This window comes from Excalfactoria chinensis, chromosome 4 (genome assembly GCF_039878825.1).
Source record: "Excalfactoria chinensis isolate bCotChi1 chromosome 4, bCotChi1.hap2, whole genome shotgun sequence".
In the NCBI taxonomy this organism is placed as follows: Eukaryota; Metazoa; Chordata; class Aves; order Galliformes; family Phasianidae; genus Excalfactoria; species Excalfactoria chinensis.
In genome coordinates this window covers 21137130-21154820 of record NC_092828.1, presented here as the reverse complement: position 1 = coordinate 21154820, position 17691 = coordinate 21137130, and the positions used below count along the sequence as shown (strand labels likewise).

Genomic DNA, 17691 nt, shown 5'->3' with positions numbered 1-17691 from the left:
TTAAAGCTACAGCAGCTGAATTATGTGCTGCCTTTTGTTCTGGTTTAGAGCTACTGGAATAATAATAGACATCATTGTCATTTTCACTGGAATAAGACAGACATCCCCATGTGGAGTGCTCACTATTTTTGAACCAGATGATGATCTAAACAGAATATTGGAGTCTTAAGATCATGTTTATCTTTAATATTTAGGCATAAGGTACTATTTATTTATACACTTGAATTTCATTGTCACCTCCTAGGCATTTTCACACCCGTACCAACTTGCCTGCAAAATAAAAACACTATTTTGACACTGAGAAAACAGATGCTTTCCCAAATCCACTCTTGATGCTTAGCCAGAGCTGCACGTTCCATTCAATTTGCCTTTCAAGCCCCGAGAGCAGTATTAATGCAATTCATACAGATCCTTCAGTCAGTAACATTTTTGACAAGGCAAAGCAAAATTCCCTTTCAGAAGTTACTAAAGCTTTGCCTGTCCTGCTGTTGTGTATGCAATGCTCACTGAATGCAACAGAGATTTCCTGAATTGCACATTATTTTCTTCACAAACCTTGTACCATCTTCTCACATCATTAGAATGTGAAGATGATGGTTGCCATCAACTGATTCTCAGATCTACCAATGGCATGAAGCATTAACGATGCAGAATTCACTGAACAACCACTAGGAGATTAACTGCCCGTTTCCTTCCCACAAAGGTTCCACAGATTGAGTACCACCCACCAAAAGAGGTGTGCCTTTCAGAACAGAAATGCTCAGATATAAAGGGGAAGAAAAAACAACGAAGTTTAAGTAATAGTTTCACCATGTAAAGAACACCAAATGGAAGTTCCACTAAATTAATCCAGGGGGGATTTAGGACTTTTATTTCTCCACTTGCCTTCAGAATTTAGGTAAAAAGCCCTCACGCCACAGAAGGGATGCAGCAGCTACAACTGCACAGCCACACAGGGGGGCTTCAAAGAACACATTCAACCATGGTACAAATTTAAGACCACAACACACATCCAAAATTGAAAGTCAGTATTGAATTATTAATGCCTTGTTTAAAGGTATCAACTAGTTGGGTTTTTTTTATTTTAGATTTAGCACCAGGTGTTGCATCATCTTTCATGACCTTAGAGAACACAGCAGAGAAGGGAAGGAAGCTATTAATAGAGCCGATGAAATTATATTCCTTACATCTGAACAGATTTTAGATCGATTTTCATTTTTCCTGCTCTTCAGAGAAGTTGTCTGACCAGAGCATTTTCTTTCAAAGAACCTTTCAAAACTCTGCTTCCTGCCCAGAAAACCAATGGCAGTATCTACAGTCAACTCACTCCATAACTTACTTTATTTTCCACTCAACATTTTCACCTCGGTGTTTTCCCCAAGGCTCTCCATGTTGATGTAGCAGCTTGGATACCCACCTTCATTTTCCATGTCAATTAATAACACACTAGCAACTTTCCACAACTCCCTCTTAACTTGAACTTTGGTGGAAACAGACACACACCCATTATTGCTAACCCCACAACCAGTTCCTTCACAAACCAGCAAGCCCAGTGCACAGGAGATGATGAGGTCTATCCTGTAAGCACAACCTTGAAGAACTGCAGGCTGCTTCACATTGCCTCAGTGAAAGGATTTATTTATTTTGGGGATCATATCTCATTTCCAGCATGCCCCTGTATAGCAAAAGGACTTATTTACGTAGCTGTAGGATCCTTTTCCTACTGTGCTGAAGGACTTTGCAAGGCACAGCTCAGTTTGGCTTTGCCAGTTCTTGTTTTTGCCCACATCCCCAAAGAAATGGCCAACATTTAACCATAATGATTGTCCCATCTCATCAAATCTGGGGTGTTTGCCTATAATACTTCCTCTTAATGAGGATCACACAGGTAAAAGCACTTCATCTTTGCAGCTCTGACAGAAGAAATCCCTGGCCTCCCACACAACCACTGGGGCTGCTTCTATGAAGCTGCCTTCAGCAGCATTCTGTTACACACTCCAGAAGGATGCCTCTCCGACACCAACAGCCCTCATTGCACAACACAGGATCCAACCTGCGATCACACAGCACAAGTTGATTTTCCCTGAAGCACTTCTCCTACAAAGACCTCATTACTCTTCCACGCCAAGCCTAGAATAGCAACACCTCCTGTTGATTCAGTAGCAATTTGGTAACTAAATCACTGGGCGAACAACTCCTGAAATATCTGAGCCATGCCATCACTAGCAGCATTTACTTTCATAGTTCCAGACAAGTTTTGTAACAATTCCTACTAATATTCCTTGTCAAGATGAAAACACTCCACCCACAAAAACCTTATTCAAGGAATCTACAAGAATTAATGCTATACCATCTCACTTTAAATTGATTTTGATCGAGGCTGATAAATGAAAGGATTAAAGCAGTGGATGCAAGGCACAGTATCATTCCCTCTGCGCTTTTTTCCTCAGTATTCAAGGAAGATTACAAATAGGGTCTTTTTTCTTTTTAAATGCATTCCCTGCATCACAGCAGTGCTCTCGTCTTCTCTTTTCAGACCAACTGGTTAAAACTCCACGTGCATTATTATAATCAAATTTACCTCCCTTCCTTCAGCTTCCTGGCCTTCCCCTCTTCATAAACCAGCCCTCTTCAGCCTTTGCTCCCCCAGAACAGCTTGGGAAGCACACTGCATCCACATTGCCCACTCTTATGCCAGAAATAGGAGAACAGAAAAAAGGTAGGATGCACCACTTAACTAGAAAGCAAACCAGAAGTGCAAGGCACTATGTTGCAGCAAAACAGCAAATTCAACTGTAAAAAAAATATTCAGCTCCACGCAAAAATCCCCTCCTCCCCCACCACCACCACAGTCACAAACTCTGAAGAGCTAAGTATTGCTTCAGACTTACTCCCACTTCAAAGCTGGAACGAAGTATATCTCCAGAGCCCTGAAAAACCTGAAGCTTGTTAAGAGAAGCAAACGTGTCACAATTGTCGGTCATGGCTATGAATTATCTGTACCGTACAATCAGTTGAGATCAGTACATCACATTCACAGGGAGCGCTCCTGTTGACCTTCAAAGCAATGCTCATCATCAATTAAGTGTTTGGGGCAAGGCAGGGCAGGGCAAAGAAAGGAAGCAACTCTGTCTAAAGACATTAAAGAGCAGCTTTCCCAGATAAGATCAATACAAAGAAATGCATTTTCTTAAAACACTCTTACATCCTTTGGCCCTACTATCACTTCCAGTCCTGAAGTTCTTCCACACTGCACATCCTATCTCATCCAAGTTTCACCTGTGTTTTCTAGTTGCTCATTTTACAATAAATAAATAAATAAACAAAAATAAAAAAATGAAATCAGGTTAGTTTTGTCTTCTAATGGAAGAACTTTCTCTGTTTATTAACCAACATACTATGCAACTAATATCTAACATATTTGGATGTATCTAAGGAGATACAAATGAGTACCCTGGGATATTTCTGCAGTACTTGTAAGGCATACGAACAGAAGTTTTCACTGATCAGCACTAACATAAATTCATCTCAAATTCCAATTAATATATTTAACAAGAGATTAAAGCAATATCAGCTTTAAAGTTCTGTATTACTACAAGTATTTAGATACAGTAACAACCCCAGCAGGATTTTCTTCTGTAAGAAAACAAAACATTTCAAGTATGAAAAATATCTTCATCCGGCAAGAGCTAAACCAGACTCTGCAAAATGATACATTTTGGTACAGCTTTCTTTAGAGCCTCTAAATATCAGTTCTTGCCCCGTTCAGCAGTTAAAACATTACTTTACCCCCAGCCCCAGCAGCAGCTCAGAACAGCTGAACTGCTGCCAAGGTTCTACTCTCCTCCTCCTAGAGCTCCATGAAGGCGGTAGCAGGACTCTATGCACATGCTCATAGAGCTGCAGAGCAAGCACCTGGGTTACAAGTATCTCACTATGATACTTCATTTCAATTCAACTCCCTTATTTGATTCACTGCAAACTGGGACTAGGAGAGGGAGCAAAGAAGTAGGAAGTGACAAGGCTACAAGAGGCATGTGACACTGCTTCTTGGCACTGCCTTAGGACAGCCTAAAAGTATTTAGAAACTTCAGCTCCAGTGTCCGTCTCAACTACTGCTGACAAAATAGTTGTGTCAGTCACAGGCAGGCAAAGGTGTAACTGACTCAGCTACACTGGCACAAGCTCATGTGGTTATACAATAACAGCCTGTGTCACTTACGAGGATGGTGCGGCTAAACTGGGGAAGCCATGCCATGAAAGCCGAGTATACAGCAGCACACTTACACTGTTGTGCTGATGTAAGGGCCCTAACACAGACACAGGTTATAACTGTTTAGCCACACGTGATATTTACAGTACCAAGAAGCATTAATAATGGGCAGGAGTTGCAGAACTGGAACAGGAACCTAAGCTGAGTACCACTGAGATACGGACTGTCAGAAGGGGCACAGTGCAAGGGAGTCCTGCCCTGAACAACACAGCTCAGGAAAGCCTACAGATACATGCAATTTTGCAGGACTGCTGGGCACATTTCCTCCAACTCTGTACACAGAGCACTGCTTTCTGATGCAAAACAACTGAGAAACCCCTACAGCTAAAGAATGCTCTAATAAACAGTTTGATTTGTACTTGGAATTAGTCACTTTATAAACCCATAAAACTATTTGAGGAAGATCCCGCAGTGAACTCTAAGCCCGCTCTGCTTAGGTTGCTACTAATGCTACAGGTAAAGGATCTGCAGGATTCAGCTCATTTTAAATTGACGATGCTTACACATGGAAATAGCTCAGAACAGCTGTTCCATTCCAGCTTTACCTATGGACACCCTTATTCCAAAGCAAAAGGCCTTACACCTACATGTCAAGAAGGCTCAGCTCTATGGGATTCCAGAAGGGGAACAGGTAATAGTGATTTCTACTTGAACATGCTACTTTACTTTGCAATGGCCGCCCCTACTTCAGAATAGCAAAAAACCCTAGAAATACTTTCTCACAGCTTATTTCCAGTTAAAATAAAATATGTACCTGGCTTCAACTAAACTATCTACTTAAAAATATAGACTTATTCCACTTGTTTCCTCCCCTCCCCCCCTTAAATATTACACAAACTGCGGAACCTGAAGGCACATTACCTTAAACCTTGATTTTCCAAAGCAACTAGACTTACACAACCATTAGCTGTTTTTATTTTGTTTTCCTAATGAACTGCTGATCTGACTGGCTAATAATGACTAAAAATGATGTAATGGCAAAAAGAAGTTAGTTCTCTGCGTGTTGTTTGATAACAGGCAAAAGTAGACAGGATAGTTCCTACTAACACTCCAGTAGAAGCATGATGCACGCAGCAAGAGCTCAGCTCTCATATACACATGCATAGTCAAAGTGGAGTTACATGGTATGACTGGATGACTTTTCCTGGGTCCCATAAAGCATAAGTGCAGAATGAAGCTTCTTCTGCAGCCAGCAACACTCACACTCCTCCGTGGACACTGAAGACTACAAAAACAATCCAAAGACCCAATGCAATTCTTTTAAAACAGAATTACAGGCACTGGCACACTGTTCAAATAAGGTTATTTTTGCTGCTCACAGAGATACTTTGTTTATTATGTAGATAGCTGTTTTATGAGATACCCAGAGCAAGCAGATCCACCTGCTCTCAACTCAAATATTACAAGAATTAACAATGATAGGCTTTCATGGACATCAAAAAGGGTAAATACTCACTAGGTCAGGAGTGCAGAAGTGGACTACAACCCTAGAGCATGATGTACAAGGCCTGCTCCAAAAGTAATGCCTCCTCTTTTATTATGTTACCTCATGACATCAGAGGCAGATGCTGGTGGTACGGCAGTAGGGGTGGAACCCTCCTGCCAGCATTCCGTTACAAGCTGTCATTGCGTGACAGACAGCAGCAGAGGGGCACTCTGACAAAATGGTGTCCGACACCTAAGTGTGAACGGAGCAAAGGTGTGTCACTGAATTGCCTTCATGCAGAAAAAAAATGGTACCTACTGACATTCACTGCTGCTTGCTGAACATTTATGGAGACCAACCAGTGGATGTGAGCACAGTGAGTGGTGTGATTCTGTAGTAGCAATAGTGGGTCACTTCCAATGGTGTAGATATCTTAAATAAGCGTAGCATGCAGGCTCTTGTTCTTCACTGGTGAAAATACACAATCACCACCTACCATTAGCTATGTTGAAAAATAGTGTTTTGCAGCTGAGAATTTGCTCTATCAAACAGTGTTTTTGTGCTCTTAGTATCTGTTGTAGTTTCCATGGAAATAAATAGCAGGCATAACTTTCACAGCAATCTACATAGAATGTAAACTCTCCGAACTGATAACCTTTGTGACAAAATAACTCAGCTTTCCACACCTTAAACACAGCAAAGTTTTTACTTGGTCTGAATGCCAGCATAGTAACTATAACATTTAACCAAAAGCATTTCCCTTAACGTAATACAAGTAATAATAATTAGTGCAAAAATGAAGGATAGTAGTGACAGTAATCCTTGGGTTGAGAAACCAAGCTCAGTGAGTAACATCAGAACTACACTATGTGCACTAATTTAACAAGTTCAATGTGACTGAAAGACCTTCAAACACAACTCAACTGTTAGCCTGTACTTTCTTGCACACTTTTACAATTCTAGAAGTTTACTATGATAAAACAGTAATCATCTTTAAATTTCAAACCAAGTAAAGTGAACTAACCTTAGAACTCGTACACTTCTTTCCTATTAAAGTCAAACTCCTAGAAACAAGCACAGAAGAATGAATGGGAGACTGGGAAGGTTAAATAACTGGCTAATTCCTACCATGGGGGGTCCATTTGGCTGTGGTCAGAAGGCAGTACCTAGTAGTAGCTGCAGCCTAACTGCAAATCCTAAACTTACTAACCCAGTCCTGTAACAAACAGCTGTACATTTCCTCAGGTTTTCAAAAGATTACAAAAGACAATCGAATGAGCCTGACTTCAGTGGTTACCGAGTTTTTTCCTGCTTTCTACTACCTTCCAGCATCTTTGGGATTCTTCCAAAATGAAACCATTCACTAGAAATCTTGGATACACATTAACAACAAAAATGCTATTAAATGAACACAGGGAACAAGTAAGAGAACTTGCCTTCCCTGCAGAAGTATTCCTATTAACAATACATGGCCAACTCTCAGGTCTGGTCAAATGATCACCAGTACTGTGCACAGAGTACCCTGAATGGTAGACTTAAGCACTGTTATTCATAACACCAGCGTTCATCAGTACCTACATAATACTTTTTAAGAAGTGCAATTGTATTCCAGGTGTAGTAAACCAATAGTTCAGAAAGATCACTTAAAAGTGAGAATAGTAAGAACTTCTCTTGAAATGCCCTAGTAAACACGTTTTGTTTTGAGCAAATTACTCTTTAACAAGAAAAAGCAGCTTATGGACCAAATCCTTTAAAGGCCGAGGTGTAGAGATTCATCTCAAGTTATTCTGCCCGAGGGCCACGGTGTAACAGTGGGTCAGGTCGGTAGTTGAGGTTGATCACTTTGAAGGCCTTTCCCAAATTAGGTGATTCTGTGATTTTCTCATACAAACTGGAAGACATAACCAAACACACCACAGAGAATTAAGAAAACCAAAAGGTGCACAGTAATGGCATTCCAGTTATCCTTTTTGGTAACCTCTAATTACTGAGGGGAAAGAAAAAAAAAAAAAGAAGCTCTAACCTTTGCCTGTTGTAATAGGCAGAGCTTAAAATACACAGTGGAATTCTTTCCAGCAAGGTATAAAGGATACCACAAATAGCCATTTTTAAGTGAAGATCCTCACATTTCAAATAAATAGAACTTTTAAAAGAATTATGGATTTCATATCCATTCTACCTTCATGATTCAACCCAGAACTCATTCAGCCTAAAAAGATTTAGGCAACTTGGCACCTCCAAAAGAACTAGTCTCTAATTTGAGGACAGAGGATTTGTTATCATCTTACAACAGCAGAAACTTCACAGATAAAGAAAATAACACTACTTCAAAAATCTCTGATTTATTCACAGAGAAAACTTTTATCAGGTCTGGAGACAGTCATACAGTCATAGACCATTTTGAGTTGGAAAGGATTCTTAATTAATGGTCATCTAGAACAACTCCCCTGCAACAAACAGGGGTGTCTACAGCTCAGTCAGGTTGCTCAGAGCCCCATCCAGCCTGACTCTGGATGACTTCAGGGTCAAGGCATCAACCACCTCTCCAGGCAATCTGCTCCAGTGCTCCACTACCCTTTCCATGAAAAAAAAAAAAAAATGTATTGACTCCTATTAGTTTAAACTTATTGAGTGTTACTTGATCCCACTGTTGATGTCACCAATGAAGACACTAAACAGAACTGAGCACTGATCCCTGAGGGACACCACTAGTCACTGATCCTTATCCAGACACTGTGCCATTGACCACCACTCTCTGGGTACAAACTTGCAACCAGTTCCTCATCCATTGAACAGTCAACTCATCAAATCCATATACTTTCAATGTGGAGAGAAGGGTATTGTGGGGACCCTATCATTTTCTTTCACAAAAAAAGAAAACACAACCACACCACTAATTTAAAAGAACCTTACACTAGAGACAAAAAATGATGCAGGAAGAGACATTTGGTGGGCACCTAGTCCCACCTCCAGCTCAAAGCAGGTCCAGCAAAAGTAGGCTGCCCAAGAACTTGTCTCACTGAGTTTCTGAATATCATCAAGGATAGAGAGTCCTCCATCCAATCATTTAAATCAGACAACTCTAATGGCATTTTTTTTTCCAGGTTCCAGTCATTATTTATTATGTTCCAGGTTTTACCTGTTGTTTCTCATCCTACCCCTGTGCACTACTGAAATGAGTATGATTCTCCTCTGGAGTCAAGTATCTGTGGTGGGTTTAAGTGGCCACCTTTCTGCCCTTCTCTCACATCACATAGTCCCGTCCCTTAATCTCCTTTATGACATTCTACTGGACCCACTTTGGTGTATTAATGAATTTCCCAGAACAGGGCACAGCACTCCAGATACGGTCTCAGAAGTGCATGGGAAAGTGAAGAACCATTTCCTCATCCCTCTCTGCATTCATGCTAAAAACAACCCAGTATGCAGTTGGCCTTCTTTGCCACAGGTCTTTTCCTGCCAACTTGCTTTGTCTCCAGTCAGTCCCCAGAGCATACGTATTGACGTACAGTGTTACTTCTCAGATTCAGGACTTGGCACTTAACAGTTAACTTCACAAGGCTCCTGTCAGTTCATTAATTTCCCCAGTCTCTACACATCCCTCTGCAAAGCAGCCTGCACTTGACACACTGATGCCTCCCTCCCCCCCAGTCTGAGGCCGTATGCAAGTTTTCTGAGAGGCGTACCAAAGATTTGTACCAATACAACAACTTCATTGTAGAAGTTCTCATTTTGCACTTCTTTTTAATTAACTAGGCCCACTCTAGCTCTACTCACACTCCGCACTTACTAAACCTACACTTGACCTCAATAGACCAATTCTCGTGAATCAAGACTTAAATATATGCCTGAGCAGAAAGTTGGCATTGTTTAAATATTATGTTGCTGACTCAGGAGTCATAATGGAAGACATTTCATCTTTATACATCTGCATTGGTCCTACATAATAAATGGTAAGAAAAAAAACACAACACCACAAATCCACAGTATCCATCAGGCCTTTCTAATGACACTGAAGCACAATTACTAGTAAAAGCTTCTATTTTAGTGAATTCAGTTTCTAGCATCCAAGACTGCTCAAATATAAGCAAAACAAATACACTGAAGTTCTTCTGAACCTCAGTTCCCCGCTTTCCAATTACCATGAAGATGTCACTTAGCAGCTTACAAACTGCCAAGCATCCCAAGACCAGCAGCAAACAAACACCACAGCTACTCACTGCAAGTCTAGGGAGGAACATAGTATGGCACATGACTGTTACTCTTCCCTTCTCCCTTCTCTTTTACAACACAAAATCACATAGCAGACTCCAGAACAAATATTGACTTCCTTCTTGGAAATGATGCAACTAAATTTTTGCCATCAACAATTTGTTTCCACTTGAAAACTATTTGGGACTCATGTTACAAATTGTAACTGCTACTGCACATATCTGCTCTTGCAGATACTCCTATTTTGCAACTACAGTCGAGTTTAATTTATTTGTAGCTCTATCTGTGTTTACCTTCCATGCAGATAAACCTCTGCCTTTTGATATAGGGAAGAGGAACATTCTGTGGTAGAAATACCACCAACTTTTTTCTTGCCAGAAAGAAGCCATGTTTACCAAAGTGTTATCCTCAATGCCACAGAGAAGCAATTTCACTCATAGCAGCATTTCACTGAGAGATGGCCAGAAATCTCCTTACATTCCTGCATGATGAAGATATTGGATGGTCAACACCACTACCAGCACAATATCATTCCTTAAAACACAACATGTGATACTATAGTAAAATAAGAAAAAAGATTTACACATTTAAGTGCCTGATGAACTACAACCTCTTGTCAGCACCAGTCCATGAATGAACACAATGTTTTTCAGCACTCGTTAAATACCAGATCCTTCCCCTCATAAGACAGCTGCTTGCAAACAGAGAAGGTAAGAATCTGGCTAGCACTCCAGTAACCCTGTCCTGAAATAATACCAGCTAACCTTCACCAAAGCCTCTTCCCAGTCACCAAAAAGAAAGATAGATACTGGGCTATTATGCCCCCTCCACCAATTGTTGGTTTCTCCATCAAGCTGCAGCTTCACACTTTCATTCAGAAGATGTTTTGCTACTTTGGAATTTAATTTAGCCTAACCCAGGAAACTAACAAGATAAATTAATGAAATGACAGAAGAAAGAAGGAGAGCAATCAATGCCTTGCCTAGACTATGACTCGAAACACTGCATGAGTTCATCACTGTTTACTATTTTAAGTTTTCATAGAGGAAAAAGACAGTACCCTCCAACCTGTATTACACTAATCAGGTTATTACCTAGACTAGCAGCTTCACTTTTGTTGAATATGCAGGACATTATCAACCTGAAAATGTAAAAAACTTTCTCTACAGGACAGCAAAAAGCCTCCCGACTCCAAAGACAATTCCCCTGTCTCTCAACAGGGAAACTGTTGCCAGTCTCACATACCTCATTTATAAACTCAAAAGATGCAAAGCTGTAAGGATCTCTACAACATCGCATTCCTTAAAGCCATGTGCAAGGCCTTATAAAAAAAAAAAAAAGCCAGAAATGCTACCCAAAATAAATAAATAAATAAATAAATGCTGAAGTGTGAGAAGATTTTTAAATGCCTTGTCAACCCCTCCTCCCACATCACAAATCCCTCAGCTCCTACCTGCAAGCCAGAGAGCAAGACAAGACTGAAGGCTGTTGTAGTGATTCCCCAGAAATACTATTCAATGTCACAGAAACAGAAAGCACTAAGTATACTTACCTCAACATTAAACTTTATCTACATCAAGAATAGCACACTTTCCAGAATTACCTCTTCACCAATATTTAAAGTGAAATTTGGTGCTTCCTGATGCAGAAGTTAAACACCATCCAGCTTCTCCCTCTTAAACATTTCTGGTTCTACCGCCTTACTTCAGTACCAAGATGAGTACTGAAAGATGAGAGCAAACCCCCTCTTGTATTCTTCCCAAATATGCCCAACTCCTCCCCAGGCATCTGCTCTCCTACTCTGCACCTGCAGAGAAACGGGGGCTGCTCTCCATGCTAAGGTGTATCTCAAAGCACCAAATGAAGAATAATTAAAGCACAAATAACATGAGTCACTTCGCCTTCAGAGAGGGACTTCAACTTGTAAGTAACAAATTTAGCATCACCATTTGTGTTTAGTTTTGTTGTTGTTTCTTTTTTCTCCCAGCTTTTAAAGGAACACGGTTTAAGACTAATTTCAGTACATAAATTATGCAGGAAAAAACAAACAAACCAAACACAACAACAATTATTTCCTCTTTGATTTGTAGATTGAGTTATACCTCCATCCTCCATTCCTCATCTCATTGCATGTGTTTTCACATTAGTGGTACTATTGGTATCACAGCCTGACTGCCTTGGAGTATACAAACATTCAAAATACACTGTGGTTGTTTCAACTGGATGTGCTGATGAATGCTGAAATTCTATCTTCACAACAGGAGAATTAGTATATCCTTAAACAGCAACTCCATGTAAATTGCTTTATCAATATAACACTCCTACATGGCTAGCTAATGGCAGGGGGAAAATATCAAAGTCGTGCATTTTAAGTTTAAGATCTCATAATTTTAGTTTTGTAAGGATCAGGGGAGTTTTGTGTAGCTTAAAGACCATTTCACAGTATTATTTATTTACAACATTCTACACTGGGCCCTTCAGCATGGAGACTAAACAAACAGGAACTGAGAAAAATGTGATCTCCAGATCCAACCTTTAGAGTAAAAGAAAAAACCAATAATAATAACCAGCGTGGATCTCCCTCTCAAACTGGGGAAGTTTTCTTCCCCTCCCCTTTTCCGCCCTAAATAAAACAAAGGGAAAATGTCTTGAAGCTATTAGACTTGAACTCCAACTACCAGCTGTTACATGGAGTACAGGGTCTAGACCTGGTAGCTTTGGTACAAAAAAAATATGAACTAAGAATGTTCTCTCAGTTTACATGCAATTCTGTCATCACCGTGCAAGAGCTTGGCTATATCAGCCTGGGCTCTAAGGCAGCTGTAGAACCAGGCCTGTATACTCCTTCAAGGGGCTCATAAAAGCTGTATAGCAACAATGCTGCTAGCACACTAAAGTACATCAACTACTGTTATGCTAAGCACATTTTTCCTAAATCATCAATATATTTTAAAAAGATAGAATCATAGAATCATAGAATTACTCAGGTTGGAAAAGACCTTGAAGACCATCAAGTCCAACCACAGCCTAACCAGTACCCCATCTCTAAAAAACCTCTGCTAAATCATATCCCTGAGTACCACATAGAATCATAGAATAGATATCCTCTCAACTTTTCCTCACTAACGTGTCCAGATTTCTAGAACACCAGCTTTAGGAGTTACACGCTCCCATTAATATTTCACAAGCATCTAACCTGCAACATCATCCCAAGTAGGACGATGATGACGACACAACTATTAAATCCTATCTGGCTGACGTTCACCAACTCAGATACGGGCACAGCAAGAGCCATAGTGATGTGATGTTGCAAAGGGTGCTATATTCCCCTGAACAGATAAGAACTTCCTTAGTGCCTTCCTGAGAGCAGCGGGCCATTCTTACCGACCGCCCATGCCCTCAGGTATGCATCATTTCAGAAGGATGCAGGTGAAAACGAGGGAGACTGGGTAAGGACACAGAACCGAGGGAGGTCCTAAAGCCATCCAACTGAAGGTGAGAACCTACACCAGGGTTAACGTTAGCCCTGCAATGAAACAAGCTAGACAAACAGGTTTACCTGCAAAAAAATCCGATATATTAAAAACGCGGGCTCGTGCACTAGAGGGGCGTGACGAAGGTGATGCTGGAAGCGGCGGACCCCCCAGTTCCCTTCGTCACGCCCGGCCCGCGTGAGCCCGGCCCGGCGGGCGACGGCTGCGCGGGCGGCGGGACGCGAGGGGCGGGCGGCGGGGCAGGAGGCCGAGGCAGGCCCCACCCGCCCGGCTGGCAGCGCGCCGCCCCGCACCGCCCGGCCCGCAACGGGGGCTTTCCGCCCGGCCTGCGGCGGGCCAGCCCCGCTCCCCCCCGGCTCCCACCGGGCAAGGTCTCCGCCACCCCCTCTCCCTCCGTCCCGGCGGGTCCCTTCTCCTCGGGAATCGCCATTCCCCTCCTCGAGGCCGCGGGACGATCCCACCCCCCGCGCGAGGAGGTGGGGCCGAAGGGCAGCTGGGCCCCCCGCGGGCCGGCGGGCTCCCTCTCCTTCCCCCGCTCCTTCCCCCGCTCCTTCCCCCGCTCCCGCACTCCCACCGCGCAGCCGGGGAGGGTGGCGGCGGAGCACGGCGGGAGCGGCTCTGACCTCCTCGCTCTTCAGCACCTCCTTGAACTCCCGCTTGATCCTCTGCACCGCGATGTTGGCCATCTCCGCAGCGGGCACCCACTCGCCGCCACCTCCGAGCCGGGCCCAGCGAGCTCCGCCGCCGCCGCCGCTCCCGCTGGATAACTCCCGGCCCCACCAAAATGGCGGCGGCTGCCGAGCATGCGCGCTACGGCTGCCGGCTCCTCGGCCGCCGCTCAGGCGGGGCCGCCGTGTGCGCGGCGTGGCGCGGGCAGCGGGGCTGCGGGCCGTGGGTGGGCGCAGAGCCGCTGCGGGGACGGCCGCCCCCCCAGGCTCCTCTTCCTCCCCGCTGTCCCCGAGGCAAAGCTGCCGCAGCCGCGTGCGGAGGCGTTGGCGTCTCGCCCCGGGGACACCTGCGGTTCGCGGTGTCGCGGTCACGGCTGCTCCCCAGCGGCGCCTGGCGTGACGGTGCGGAGCAGAGCGCGCGGGCAGAGCCGTGGCAGCGCACCCTGCCGCCGGCCGAGGTGGCTGAGCCGGGATGGAGCGGCCTCCCCGGCCTCGTTCCCGCGGGGACAGCGCAGCCCCGAGGCAGCGCGGGAGCGCTGAGGGCGGCCGGGCCGGGTCGGGCCGGGCGGCGGCGTTCCCCTGAGGTGCCTCTGAGGAGCATCTGGCCGGCAAGTCGCTGGGCAGGTCCTTGGGAACCAGAGGGCTTCTCTCCCGCTTTGAGAATCCGCTCGGCCCGCCTATACAGCAGTGAAAGGTGGTGGTGGTGGTTTTTTTTCCAAACACTCCCTTGAGAAAACCGCAGCGCCTGCCCTTCGCTCCCAGCCCGGCTCCTCTCTCTCCTCACGCCCGTGCTCCGATGTGCTGAAGTCTCCCCACACGGCACAGGGGAAGTCGGCCCCGCAGGCCCGGCTGCAGGTAACCGCGGGACGCGGTGCGAGCTACCATTTCTTTGCACGGATTCTGCTGCAACATTCTAAAAGTAGAGTAAATGGCAGAGATGTCAGTCCCGTGTAATGGGCTGTTATACCGTATTGCAGAACCAGCAGCTGCAAGCCACAGATGCTCTCTGTCTGGAAAGCTGAAATAGGAAACCAGGAACCATCCTGGCTGGTATGAGATGCGCAAATATGGTGTGGTACAGAGCAGGGTAGATAGGTGGGAGCATGAGATTACGTTTACAGCAGTTGCTTCTTCAGGAACTAGAGGCCTTGGAGGCACTGAGGTCTACAGAAGTGCCTTTTCTCATGTGCAGTGCCCCACAACATACAGAAGAGGCATTTTTCGCAACATGGTCTGTTTCCATTCCTTTAGAACTGATTGTAGTGACTTCTGATTGGGATCGTTTACTTGTGGTCTGGCTGTCATGTGCAAGTGCTATCTGCTTATCCCCATTAGTATACACAGCATTTTGGCTATTGTAGCTCCATTAAAGAAAGCACAGGCCCAACAACACTACAGCAGATCCCGTCAGCTATATACAGGTGCATATAGTCCTTATTCTGTGTTTATTTACTCTTCCCCTGTGATCTGACTGGAAAAAGTCCGTTTTCCTGCAACAATGTTGTACCATGAGCACCTATTTCATTAAATCAGATCATCCTTAAACCTGGCTTTGTTTTTAACACAATATACGGTGTACTTTCTCAAGCTGAGATTTTCAGACCTTTCTCAAGAAAGAATTTCACATTAAGCCCGGTTTGCTTTTGATGACTTCCAGTGTGATCTTAGGCCTTGATATTCAGAATAATTTAGACGTTAAAGTCACAGATAGATAATGAAAGAATGGAAGGGTTGGAAGGGATCTTAAAGGTCATTGAGCACAGGGTTGCCATCCACCAGATCAGACTGCCCAGAGCCTCATCCAGCCTGTCCTTGAACATCCCCAGGGATGGAGTGTATCCTGATCGTGTATTTGAATTCCTTTTGAGGAGGCAGGCCATGGCTTCTCCATGCCTTAAGTTCTCACCTGTGAAGCAGGGGTAATAACTGCTTTGCAGAGCTTCAGGATGAAAGCTAGGCTTATGTTGTCCTGAATTCCTATTGAGTGTTATGGACAGAAATGAAAAAGACAGTATGTCTAACCCGCAGTTTGGATGCCTAATGTCTTTCCAGACAGCTCCTAGTAGTAAAACGTTTCTAATATTCAGATTTTGCCTCTGAATAGAGTAAAAAAATAACCTCTCTCTAGTGTCAGAATCCTTTGCGAGTGTGCTTGTAGTTATAGGTAGTAGACATCCAGTAGCGGACACAGTAAAGGGCAGTGATTTTGCCTGGTTTGTATCCAGAATCATTTCCATGTGCTCATTTAGGTTACAAATGTCAGACTCTGTTACTGCGAGAAACAAATCTAATTAATGTGAAATACTGTTCTCTTTTCCTTACTATAACCCACTCTTTTTGATGGTCCTTAGAACAGGCATTTTTTCACTTATCTCACAGGTGTTTTATATTTACCGCATATTCTTCCAGCCCTTCATTTTTCTGGTCATTTTTCTCTTCATTTTCTCTTTGGTAAAATACAGTGAATACAAAAAAGCTTTTTATTTTATTTTATTTTTTAATATTTATTTATTTATTTATTTTGAGGCAGAAAGGAATGGGGTCAATTTCTGCACACATTAAAATACTGCATAACGCAGTGGCATCTTATGCAGTCAGCATGCTAGGGTTGTCAAAGTATACCTCCAATACTGCAGTATTCTGTATTTTATAGAAGATTCCACTGGCTTTTAGGCCATAACAGAAAAATGCCTAGAAAAACATGAGAACAGAGTTTTTTCTTTACATGATTTCAGTGAATTCTATGTCTGACTTCATTGTATGTTTTATAACATATTGGTAATATAATTCTTTGTATATCCTGGCCTCAAGTTGCACCAAGGTAAGTTTAGGTTGGACGTTAGGAAGCACTTTACATAAAGGGTAGTTAAAAACTGGAATAGGCTCCCCAGGAAGGTGGTTGAGTCACCATCCCTGGGTGTGTTTAAGAGCCATTTGGATGTGGTGCTCAGAGATACGATTTAGCAGAGGGTTGTTAGAGTTAGGGTACTATGGTTAGGCTGCGGTTGGACTTGATGATCTTTGAGGTCTTTTCCAACCTGAGTAATTCTATGATTCTATGATCCTCTGCATTAAATTCTCATTAGTCTTTCACCCTTAGAAAAATCCATACACAAAATATAAAACTGTAGTGCCTTGAACGTAGTCAGCTCACTGTTTGCATTATGGAAATTCGTTGCACATCTCATTTCAGGAGATTGCTCTTTCATTAATCCCATCATTGTTTTAGCCTTAGAGCAAACAGTTCTTTCAATAACATCTTTTGCAAACTAGCTCAAAATTATCTGTTGGCCTTGATCAGAAGTAACAGACTGAAAGGTACCTCTCTCAGTATCCATGCATTGAGCATGTTTGGCATAGAGCTTGAAAACACTGCAAGTGGGAGCAGGAGATATAATGTATTAAATGAAGGTGTAGCTATTAAATTTCACATGTATGGGAAATATTATCTATTGGTTGAAAAGGACCACAATGCTCATCTAGTTTCAACTCCCTGCTTATGTGCAGGGTCACCAACCACCAGACCAGGCAGCCCAGAGCCACATCCAGCCTTGCCCTGAACGCTTCCAGGGATGGGGCATCCACATTTTAGACACTTTAGAAAGAGGGACTGAAACT

At 43.3% G+C, this 17691-nt stretch overlaps 2 protein-coding genes across 2 annotated transcripts in view; one reads left to right on the top strand and one right to left on the bottom strand.

Moving 5' to 3' along the window:
- UBE2K (ubiquitin conjugating enzyme E2 K) overlaps positions 1 to 14721 on the bottom strand; it is a 36102-nt gene extending 21381 nt beyond the window's left edge. Inside the window, exon 1 of the mRNA XM_072333938.1 lies at positions 14029 to 14721. Coding sequence (XP_072190039.1) covers positions 14029 to 14091 — 63 coding nt within the window. The 5' untranslated portion in view covers positions 14092 to 14721. The remainder of the gene's footprint in view (positions 1 to 14028) is intronic.
- Positions 14722 to 14794: 73 nt separating this feature from the next.
- Positions 14795 to 17691, top strand: part of SMIM14 (small integral membrane protein 14) — a 47769-nt gene continuing 44872 nt past the window's right edge. Inside the window, exon 1 of the mRNA XM_072333940.1 lies at positions 14795 to 14928. The gene's annotated coding sequence lies outside the window, so the exon portion shown is untranslated. The remainder of the gene's footprint in view (positions 14929 to 17691) is intronic.